General features: G+C 45.4%; 1 protein-coding gene across 1 annotated transcript in view; it reads right to left on the reverse strand.

The window, feature by feature from the left end:
- LOC143986825 (vomeronasal type-2 receptor 26-like) overlaps positions 1-8,039 on the reverse strand; it is a 30,518-nt gene extending 22,479 nt beyond the window's left edge. The window contains exons 1-3 of the mRNA XM_077485233.1: positions 7,910-8,039; positions 6,196-6,206; positions 5,416-5,634 (exon numbers count right to left, since the gene is read on the reverse strand). Coding sequence (XP_077341359.1) covers positions 5,416-5,634; positions 6,196-6,206; positions 7,910-8,039 — 360 coding nt within the window. The remainder of the gene's footprint in view (positions 1-5,415; positions 5,635-6,195; positions 6,207-7,909) is intronic.
- Between the last annotated feature and the right edge of the window lie 3,835 nt (positions 8,040-11,874).

Here is an 11,874-nt window from a genome sequence, read left to right on the forward strand (position 1 = left end):
AGTCTGATGCCCCGGCTTTCCAGTCTGATGTCTTGCAGTCTGATGTCCCGGCCTTCCAGTCTGATGCCTTGCAGTCTGATGTCCCGGCCTTCCAGTCTGATGTCCCGGCCTTCCAGTCTGATGTCCCGGCCTTCCAGTCTGATGCCCCGGCTTTCCAGTCTGATGTCTTGCAGTCTGATGTCCCGGCCTTCCAGTCTGATGTCTTCCAGTCTGATGTCCCGGCCTTCCAGTCTGATGTCCCGGCCTTCCAGTCTGATGCCTTCCAGTCTGATGTCCCGGCCTTCCAGTCTGATGTCCCGGCCTTCCAGTCTGATGCCTTCCAGTCTGATGTCCCGGCCTTCCAGTCTGATGCCTTCCAGTCTGATGTCCCGGCCTTCCAGTCTGATGCCTTCCAGTCTGATGTCCCGGCCTTCCAGTCTGATGCCTTCCAGTCTGATGTCCCGGCCTTCCAGTCTGATGCCTTCCAGTCTGATGCCTTCCAGTCTGATGTCCCGGCCTTCCAGTCTGATGCCTTCCAGTCTGATGTCCCGGCCTTCCAGTCTGATGCCTTCCAGTCTGATTTCCCGGCCTTCCAGTCTGATGCCTTCCAGTCTGATGTCCCAGCCTTCCAGTCTGATGCCATCCAGTCTGATGTCCCGGCCTTCCAGTCTGATGCCTTCCAGTCTGAGGCCTTCCAGCCTGCCGTCCCAGTGCCTGCCTTGCAGCCTCCTGGTCTGATGTGCCTGCCTCCCGGCCTGAGGTGTTCCTGTCCGCTGTCCAGCCTGAAGTGCCGGTGCCCGTTGTCCAGCCTGAAGTGCCGGTGCCCGTTGTCCAGCCTGAAGTGCCGGTGCCTGCTGTCCAGCCTGCGGTGCCCATTGCACCAGCTTGAAATGCCTGTGCCCTCTGCCCAGCTTGATGTACCCGCTGCCTTGCTTGATGTGCCTGTGCCGGCTGCCCAGCCTGATGTGCCTGCTGCTAAACCTGTTATGACTCCGCCTGTTGCCCAGCTTGATGCCATGGACTTGTCCCAGCAGCAGCTAGTTGGAGCGTCCGGAGGCCGCTCCTTTGAGGGGGGGTACTGTCAGGAAATGTTCCATCTGCTGATAATATCTGTCTTTTGGCGTGCAGTACTGAGGTCCACCAGCAGGTGTCTCCTGTCAGTTTTGAGCTGTCAGGAGAGCTTTTCCCTGCTGATGCTATATCATCTTTGGGCCGCAGTACCGGCCTCCACCAGCGGATGGATCCTGGCAGTATGGAGCAGGCAGCACCTCCTGCAATCAGGTGTCACTTGAGGCCAATCACAGGCCTATAAATAGCTGGCAAGCAGTCATATGTTTGCCTCGGTATTGTTCCTTGTGCCCTGACCTGCTGCTTGCGATCCTGATTCTGAACCTCTTCCTGTGCCCTGAACCTGTGACCCATGGTTCTGATCCTGTTTCCCTGTCCTGGTCTCTACCCTGTCCCACCTGTTACCATTATCCCTGTCCTGCAGTCTGATCCGTCCATCCTCTCCCTGTCCTGTGTTCCTTACCCCATTTGCTGATCTCCCCGTGTATGACCTTGGCCTGGCTTGTGACTCTGATTCTGGACTGCCCTTGTTTATTTACTGATCCTCTGTGTATGACCCTGGCCTGCCTATCGTTTACGATCCTAGCATTTGCCATTTATTGTACATATCTGTCTGTTGTTGTTTGGGGGTCTTTGTTGATTGGTTTATTGCACTGTGTGGTTGTATTTATATTATTCACTTTCCTTAATAAATCATATTTCACTTATACACGTTTGGGTTTCCTCTGTTGCAGTCCACACAGTTCTGGTCTTATCTGATACATGACACATTTGCAGTCTGCTTTGTCCCTCCTGTGCAATGTAAGTTATACCTGCTTCTCCTCCCTATCTGCTGGTCCATATCTCCCTCTGAACTCCCCTCTTCCTCTTTTGTGGGCACCCACGTGACATCACTAGACACGTCATCGTCGACGTCACCTTCTCCACCGCTATAAGTAGAGATCTCGGAGTAGGCAGCAACACCGGGGACCAACCTCCTCCTTGGGCTGATCTGGGTACTGTCGTCAGACTGCTGAGTAGTGGTTGTTGCTACCTCCTCTTCCTGATCCAGTACCAAGAGTGGCTGTGCATCAGAAATGTCTTGATATGGATCGGAAAATAATTCCTGTGACTCAAGCAGAAGGTATGTGGTGGTGTTGTTGGTGGTAGTGTCTTTGGGGGTGCACATAGCAGAGAGTGAAGAAGAGGGTGCAGATCGAGAGGATGAGGAGGGTGCAGAAGAGTAAGGCTGAGTGAGCCACTCAACCAAGTCTGGTGCGTCCTTTAAAGTAATTGAACGCACCTTCTGCAACTTCCCACTTTGGCTCAAACCTGTTGCTCCTGCTCTACCCCTACCACCCCTGCGGAAGGGCCTGCCTCTTCCTCTGCCTGTCATTTTTTAAATGACCCTGTGACAAAACTCTCAGTCCCTATACCAATGAAGGACTGCTGCAGTATAGGGCAGCGGTCAGCAGTAGTGCACCTCAACCCTATGTATTGTGGACCTATACCAGTCCTTATAGAATGGCAGACTGTACCTCACTCAACCCTATGTACTGTAGCACCCAAGACAGACCAAGTTACCAGTCCTTATAAGGACCTTTGTGGAACAAGTAAGTTGTGTGTGAGTGATTAGCAGACTGTACGTCATTCCCTATACCAGTGGTGGCGAACCCTGGCACCCCAGATGTTTTGAAACTACATTTCCCATGATGCTCCACTACACTGCAGAATGCTTAAGCATTATGGGAAATGTAGTTCCAAAACATCTGGGGTGCCAAGGTTCGCCATCACTGCCCTATACCGATGAAGGACTGCTGCAGTATAGGGCAGCGGTCAGCAGTAGTGCACCTCAACCCTATGTATTGTGGACCTATAACAGTCCTTATAGTATAGCAGACTGTACCTCACTGTACTCACTGTACTATAGCACCCTACACCAGGTTATTACCTTACCAGTCCTTATAAGGTCCTTTGTGGAACAAGTAGGTTGTGAATGATTAGCAGACTGCAGCAGAAGGGCAGCAGTCAAGTATAATATTCTCTCTATATTTGGAAGAAAGAATATTATACGTGTGCAAGCCTATTACCATACCACTGATACCAGTCCTGAAAAGAACCTTTGTGGACCTAATATAGTAACAGCTACTGATTAAACTGACCCTCACTTCCTCACACACTGCTTCCTGCCTGTCCCTATATAAACTGACAAAACAGAGGCTACTGGAACAATAACTGGAATAGCACTTTTGTGGACCTGATAGTAACAGCTAATGACTAAACTAACTGTCCCTACAGCAGACACACCGTCCTGTCCCTTTCTCTAAACTAACAAAAGACACTCAGGCTGCTGCAACAATCAGTAGCACAGCAAACCTATATACACTTAACACCTATACCAGTCCTGAAAAGAACTTTTGTGTACCAAATAGCTAGCGATTTGGGTCACTCCCTGCTCCACACAGCAACCTCTCCCTATAGTGACAGAAGAAAGAATGTAAAATGGCCACCGGATCGGGTGTATTTATAAGTTAGGGGGAATGTCCAAGTGTCCATGTGCTGTAATGTCTCAATTGGCTGTCCTGTACCCCATGATGGATGTGTCATCATAGGTCAAAGTTCTTTTACACAGTAAACACGGAAGTCCGCCGGGCGAATGCCGCCAATAGTCTGCCGAACGGGCGGACCGCGAACAGCCAAAATTCGCCGCGAAACGACTGCTGGGTGAACCGTTCGGCCATCACTACTCATGTTATCTTATATTGTTGATGAGATGAATTTCTAATCTGCTGAAACTCAATATCCACTGTGCACATCTAGCAATTTTGTCAAAACTGCTAATACCATAAAATTGATTTAATTATAGCTGAAGCTGAAATTGTCAATTTCGCTTATTGACTGTTTCAGTGAAATTTAATTAAAAAAAAGGGTTGTTTTTAATAAGCTAATGATTACTCTCTTTGCTTTACTCAAGGACAGGTCCTGGATAGTCATAAGTAGATTATGTATCCTGCAGGAGAAATTTAAAACCTAGAGTACCCTTAAATACACCAAAAAACACTTTAGATTTTCGTACTGGCTGCAATGTACTTGGTTAAAGTGATTCACTAAAATCTCTAATTTTCACCAACATATTTGAGGAAATACCAAGTCCATTCTGATCTCATCCTCATATAAGATCCTCATCAAGCTTTCCTGCAGGTCTCTCACTTTTCTGGGTCTCACTTCTGCATAACATTCATCACTCACCAACCCTAGAAACATTCAAACATACCCTCAAAACTCATCTCTTCAGACAGGTCTACAAGCAATTACTCAATTCAGTCTCTAATCCTTCATTGCTTGCTCATCGGGCAAGACACGAATTGTCATTCCATATACAAATACTCACCTCCCTTATCTCTCTATCTGTAATACCTTATCCCTTAAGTTTTTAAGGGCAGGGTCCACTCTTCCAATGTTGTATCACTACACTTTTTTAAACAACTGTACATGTTTTCATATACATGACATGGTCATGGATACACATACCTCTGTATCCCCTTTCCATTAACTTATTCTCCATGTTCCTGCGCACCATATCTTCTGCCAAGAAGAGCCTGCTTCGCTTCTTCCAACTTGCTGTCAGGAATGTAATCCTGAGACACTGGAAATCAACTTCTTCTACAATTGCAGAGTAGAATATTGAGCTAACCCATCTACATGTGCATTGAACATCACAACCGGTACCCTACTTATGTGACCATGTTGACCACATGGATCATTTTCTTAGGTTCCCTATGATTCAAAACCATTCCCCTAAAAGCGCCTGAGAGACACATGAATACCTAATGATTTGCCCCTCTAAATGGTCCCCCAACAACCTTCCTACCCAACCTGTTTTAATTTGTACCCTCTCCCGACTCTAACCCCTATATTCGACTCTATTCTGATCTTCTTACAGTTACCCAGATAGGATTTGTTTACGCCGAAGGTTGAACATTGCATGTATTAACAGATGATGTCTATATGTATCAAAATGTTTTTTGTCTTTGTAAGATGAGAAAACCTTTACTCTTTTTAAAAAAGAAAAAATATATATATGTACTCATTTTTTATAGACCATTTTTTAACATTTTACTTTGCTGCTCTAAATGAAATGGTGAAAGATGTATAAACAATAAAATATTAAAGACAAAAATAAATGAGAGCATTGTCACCAGAACGGAAGTTGAGGGGAAACCTTTCAATATGGAAACCTTTTCTGGTGTAAAGTGATTGTCCTCACATAGATAATTATACTCCCTCCCACTACAGGATGAAAAGGGAAATTTCCCCAAGGGGAAAGGGAAAAATTAAATATTTTTAGATACACTTTATATTTTATGGAATTTAGAGAACATATCTAACCTTGTTAATTCCAGTTTTCCATACAATGTTCTCTACCCTGATGGAGAAATTCTGTTGAGATCCGTTTGCTACGAAGGTATTGCCAACTCGTCTAACAAGTAAAGAGCCATTTTTTAAAGACTTCCAATTCACAATGTCGAATGGGGTGACAATTTCCCCATTTTCCTCAAAAAGCAGGTCACCCTTCAAGCTTTTCAGATTTTTGACCCAATAATTAAGCTGGTAAAATGGTGAATGAAAAAAAAAAAAACAAATTATACAGTATCTAGGCTGCTTCCACAGAGAGTGATTTGAGACCAGCTATTGTGAAAAAACAAGAGATTACAGTGAAACACATCCATAGGAGCCCTATCGTATCTAATATCTTAATATAGATTTCTTAAACTCCATTAAAGTAGATAAAACCCAATCATTAAATCTCATAGGAGCTTTAACATGTTCATGTAATTGAAAAAAAACAATTTTCAATCAATTCAAATCTGCCTTTTTCATTAAAACAACCCCCGATGAGCCTGCCACGAAGGTCTTTATTCAGGAACTTCTTGTTATGGGGTGAGAACACTGTTTCTGTCTCCCGGGTGTTTACAAGGGTCCATCTCAACACACATTAGGCAGGTGTGGTCCACTGTTGTCACTCCCCACCCCTCGGGAGATGCCATACAACCATCGGTGGACTGCATATACAGTAAACAGGATCAAGAATTAAAAATGTTGATGGCAAGGAAATAATACATGGCAATTGTTTTTGATACAAAAATATTTTATCCAGTTTGGCCTTACATTTACATTAACTAAAAGAAAGAAACAGAACACATTTAAATACTCTAAAAGTCTAAATTTGGACTAGGTTCATGATTTACATAAAAGTTCAATATTGTTCAAAATGAATAGTAATTATAACGGTACAATTTTAACCACTTAAGGACCACCGCATGTAGATATACGTCGGCAGAATGGCATGTACGGACACAAGCACGTACCCGTACGTGCTTGCCTTCCAGCGGGTGGGGGTCTGATCGGACCCCCTCCCGCTGGCTGCGGTGGTCCGTTTCACTTCAGGAGCGATTCGGGATGAGGGAATGGCCGTTGGTATGTGTCAATCGCGTGACTTCTTCAGGGGATGAAGAAGTCATGTGATTGACGCAACGCATAGGGAGTGGCCGTGACGCCGTACCAGAAGTGAAGTAGGACTGGCGGAAGACACCAGGACACCATTTTACTTTGTGTGCTGTTCTATTGTTTAAGATGTGAGAGTCCGATTTATATTTTTACTGATTAAACCTTATGTTTTAAATTAAATACTACACTATCAGAGCCTTTTCCCTCTCCCCATATTATTATTTTTTTGAGCGGCATATACCCGTGGAAATCGCCACCGCAGTTACAAGACAGTCGGCACAGGGATACATGGCCCCCTTGTGGTCTAGTGTGGAGGTTATAAAAACGGAGGTTAAAAAAATGCATTGTTAGCGGGATCAGCCCACATACCTGCTAGCACCTGCGTTTTGCCCCTCCGCCCAGCCCAGCCCACCCAAGTGCAATATCGATCGATCACTGTCACTTACAAAACACTAAACACATAACTGCAGCATTCGCAGAGTCAGGCCTGATCCCTGTGATCGCTAACAGTTTTTTTTGGTAGCGTTTTATATTTAAATCCTGAAGGCGGTGCTTGGTTTTCGGGGTCCCGTACACGCCTAGGCTCCCAAAAAGTCCCCCACATGTGGTATCCCCATACTCAGGAGAAGCAGCAGAATTTATTGTGGGGTGTAATTTCACTTATGCCCATAGCATGTGTGAGCAATATATCATTTAGTGACAATTTTGTGCAAAAAAAAAGTTTGTAATATTCCCTCAACTTGTGGCAAAATATAAAATATTTCATGGACTCAACATACCTCTCAGTAAATAGCTTGGGGTGTCTACTTTCCAAAATGGGGTCATTTGGGGGGGTTTTGTGCTATTTTGGCATTTTATGGCCTTCGAAACTGTGATAGGTAGTGAGGAGTGAAATCAAAAATTTGCACCCTTAGAAATCCTGAAGGCAGTGATTGGTTTTCGGGGTGCCGTACGCGGCTAGGCTCCCAAAAAGTCCCACATATGTGGTATCCCCGTACTCAGGAGAAGCAGCAGAATATATTTTGGGGTGCAATTCCTCATATACCTATGGCATGTGTGAGCAATATATCATTTAGTGACAACTTTTTGTAAACTTTTTTTTTTTGTGTCATTATTCAATCACTTGGGACAAAAAAAAATATTCAATGGGCTCAAAATTTCCTTGGGGTGTCTACTTTCCAAAATGGGGTCATTTGGGGGGGGGGGTGTACTGCCCTGCCATTTTAGCACCTCAAGAAATGAGAGAGGCAGTCATAAATTAAAAGCTGTGTAAATTCCAGAAAATGTACTCTAGTTTTTTAGACGCTATAACTTTTGTGCAAACCAATAAATATACCCTTTTGAAAAAATTTCCTCAACGTTAAAGTCCACACACCTGATGGAGCGGTCTTGCGTGACTCTGAAATGTTTTTGTCCTTTGCTGTGATCTGAACATTAGATAAAGCATTGGATCCTCTTATGGAGTTCCCTTGGGTGCTGATGACATATCCTTTGCTCTGATTCATTCTGATCTCCAGTTGGTTGCCATTTCAGCACCCACTTACTCTACAGCCAGTTACGGGAACACAAGCTTTGGGAATATTGTTCAGGACACATTTTGCTCAGAATGAAGTAATTTCTTCACGATGGAAGGAATTTCATCAAAAACAATGTAAACAAGTAAATGTTCTGGCTCCAACAAGGTATCTGTAATGGCAAAACTCCGGCTGGTCTCAATATTTCCTCAAAGTAAAAGTTGATATATGATTCCAAAATGTCAGCTTGTTGGTCCAATCATATCCCCAGTCACAATAAGCAGATCATGGTGATATCAGAGGATATTTAGAACTAGATTTATATTGTTTACCCCGCACTTGAACCAGCTGTTTTCTCCCACCCATTTGTTTCCCCACTGACTGGCCTGTTTCACACAGGATAGTTGCACAGGGCAGGCCAAGACTGGGGGGGTTGCTCCACTCTACAGCTCTGTAGACTGGGTTCACACTTTTGTGAATTGGGTGCGTGCTTTCCCGCATCCAAATTGCATGTCAGGAGCCTGTGACCGGCACTCAATGGAGCCAGTTCACACAGATGGCGGCTGCGGAGTGAATTGCACAGGAGTCGTGTGCGTCCTCTGGTCCATTTCAGGTCCGAATTCAGCCAGAAATTACCAAAAATGGTGAACAGGGGCGCACTGGTTGTGAGCGGCTCTGCACTGAGATGTGAATCCAGCCTGAAAGAGTAGAGATAACTGTCTCAGTATTATGTAGCTTAGTTGTAAAGTAGGTATACGGGCAATTGTGGGTGAAAAATGCAAAAATAGGGGTTGATTCGCTAAAGGTAAGTGGAATGTGCACTTTGAAAAGTGCAGTTGCCCTTTGCAATTGGAATTGCTTCAAAGATTAGTAAATAAGGTAAGGCTTCAATTTGATTTGAAAAGAGTACCCAATCATGTGCAAGGAAAGTTTAAAAAAAAAAAAAAATTTTGCTTACACATGATTGGATGATGGGAGTCAGCAGAACTCCTGCTTATTTACTAAGCCATGGAGCAACTGCAAAGTGCACAGTCTGTTTGCCTTCAGTAAATCAACCCCATAGTGCCAATACAGTAATAATGAGGACTCAAGTAAATTGCTAAAGTCCGCAACATGATTTTGGTAACTGTGCACTACACCTAGTGTCAGGGTTGGCTTAGCCCTTCCTTCTCTGGGATGGCTGCTCAGCTCTCGGCTAATTGCCAGCTCTCTCCACAGTTACCAGCTGTTCCTAAAGATGCTCATCTGACCTGCCTACTTAAAGCCTTCCAGCTCACTTCACCTCTGCCTTTGCCTTAGTCACATCATAAGAAACCATATCCTGCGGTTTGTTTAAAGACTGGCTTGCTGACATCCCTTCTGGCTCCTTATCCTGCTTGCTGTTGCTCTACTTGGATCCCTGACTTCTAGCCTGGCTGACTACCTGATCTGCTTTCTGGGCTCTGGCTATGCTTGACAATGCTTTTTCTATTTACCTTTTTATTTTTTATTAATAAAAAAGTGTGATTTAATTGTACTTCTGTCTCAGTCTGATTCATGGTTTCTGACAGTAGGTGAAGGCCATGAATTCAGAAGATACAGTCAATCCACTTGTTGGTAATATTTTTTCCAGATTGGATGAGCAAGATCACCGCATGGATCAGTTTGTCATGGTGTTACAAATGCTCCTGAATCGCACGACTCACCTGGAATCCCCCACGGTGGCTGCTCCGGTACAACCTGAGTTGCAGGCCGTCCCTGCTGTTGCGCCAGTCTCTGTGCAGGCACCCGCCTCGAGTATTACCTCTATAAGAGGTATGTCTGGTTCTGCTCTGCTTCCCTAGCAGTTTGGGGGTGATCCAGTTCAATGCAGAGAGTTTCTCAATCAGGTTGAGATATACTTCGAGATGCTGCCCCAGGTGTTTCCCACGGACATAAGCAAAGTAGGTTTTGTGATATCTTTGCTTTCTGAGAGAGCTTTGGCCTGGGCTAACCCTCTATGGGAGACACAAAAACTTGTTGTCTTGAGTTACCCTCAGTTTGTTTGCCTCCTTTAAAAGGGTATTTGACGTTCCGGCACGCTCCACTTCTGCTGCCAAGTGCCTCATGTCCATCAAACAGAGTACGAGAACTGTTGCCGACTACGCCATTGAATTCCGTACTCTGGCAGCAGAGGTTGTTTGGAACAATGAGGCCCTCGTGGCTGCTTTTTCTCATGGTCTCTTGGATTCCATCAAGGATGAGATAGCAGCCCGAGATATACCCACTGAGCTGGAGAGCTTGATCTCGTTTGCCATCCTCATTGACTCCAGACTCAGAGAAAGACTTTCTCTTAAGGAGCGCTTGCGGAAGCCTCCTGTACGTTTGCCTCCAAACTTTGTAGTCCCACCCATGCCTCCCTCACCTCTCATGCCTCCTGGTACGAAGTCGGTCAGTGAAGATGAACCCATGCACCTGGGCTTCACACGTCTCTCTGCGGATGAGAGAGCATTTAACAGGAGGGAGAGATTGTGCCTTAATTGTGGCCAGGCAGGTCACCTTTTGAAGTCTTGTCCTATCCGTCCAGGGAACGCCCGAACCTTGAGGTCCTGTCATGGACAGACCTTAGGTGGCGTTGTTTCATCTCCAGTTATCCAGAAGGATAAGCCCCTGGTTTTGGTCACCCTTTCTTGGGCTGAGTCGTCCATTGAGATACAGGCTCTAATCGACTCTGGGGCTGCAGGCCTGTTCATTGTTGCTGCATTTGTTTTGCAGCCCTCGATTCCGCTGCAGCTGCGTGACACTCAACTTGCCATTCAGGTTCTTGAAGGGAGACCTTTACAGCCTGCCCATGTGACTCATGAGACGGTTCCGTTGTCCATAACCGTAGGGGCTCTTCACCATGAGATAATCCAATTCCAAGTTATTTCCTCACCCAGGTTTCCGCTGGTTATTGGTTATCCTTGGTTACGGAGGCACAACCCCTATTTTTATTGGCTCTGTGCTGAGGTTCTCTCCTGGCCACCACAATGCAGTAAGACATGCTTCGTGAAGGTATCCAAAGTCCTGTGCACCTCTTCTCTCCCCTCCCTGCCGGAGGAGTACCGCGATTTTAGCGATGTCTTTGATAAAGGTCAAGCCGGTAGTTTGCCTCCACACCGGTCCTATGATTCCGCAATTGACATTCAAACTGGTGCCATACCTCCTCGTGGCCGGGTTTACCCTTTGTTGGTCTTGGAGGATAAGGCCATGGAGAAGTATGTTGCTGAAGCACTTTCTCAAGGTTTCATCCACAAATCCTCATGTCCTGCTGGTGCTGGTTTCTTCTTTGTGAAAAAGAAGAGCGGTGAACTGAGACCTTGTATAGATTATAGGGGACTCAATTGTGTCACGATTAAGAATGCCTCCCCGATTCCATTGATTACAGAGTTATTTGACCGCCTAAAGGGAGCAACGTTTTTCAAGAAGCTTGACTTGAGAGGACGACGAGTGGAAAACTGCGTTTAATACCAGAACAGGCCATTATGAATACCTGGTAATGCTTTTGGCCTTTGTAACGCCAGTTTTCCAGGAATTTATTAACGATGTCCTCCGAGATTTGTTGCAGTTGTGTGTGGTGGTTTATCTCGATGATATCCTCATATTTTCCAAGTCCCTGGAGAGCCACCACACAGATGACTTTCGTGTGCTTCAGAGTCTAAGAGAACAATCTCTATTGTAAACTGGAGAAGTGCGAGTTCCATTCCCGGGCTACATTATTTCCACTGCTGGTTTTTCGATGGACCCAGAGAAACTTTTGGCAGTCCTACAGTGGCCTTGACCCGTGGGTTTACGTCCTCTGCAGCATTTCCTGGGCTTTACCAACTAC

This window comes from Lithobates pipiens, unplaced genomic scaffold (assembly GCF_037356315.1).
Source record: "Lithobates pipiens isolate NorthernLeopardFrog02 unplaced genomic scaffold, aLitPip1_a1.2 Scaffold_18, whole genome shotgun sequence".
Classification (NCBI taxonomy): Eukaryota; Metazoa; Chordata; class Amphibia; order Anura; family Ranidae; genus Lithobates; species Lithobates pipiens.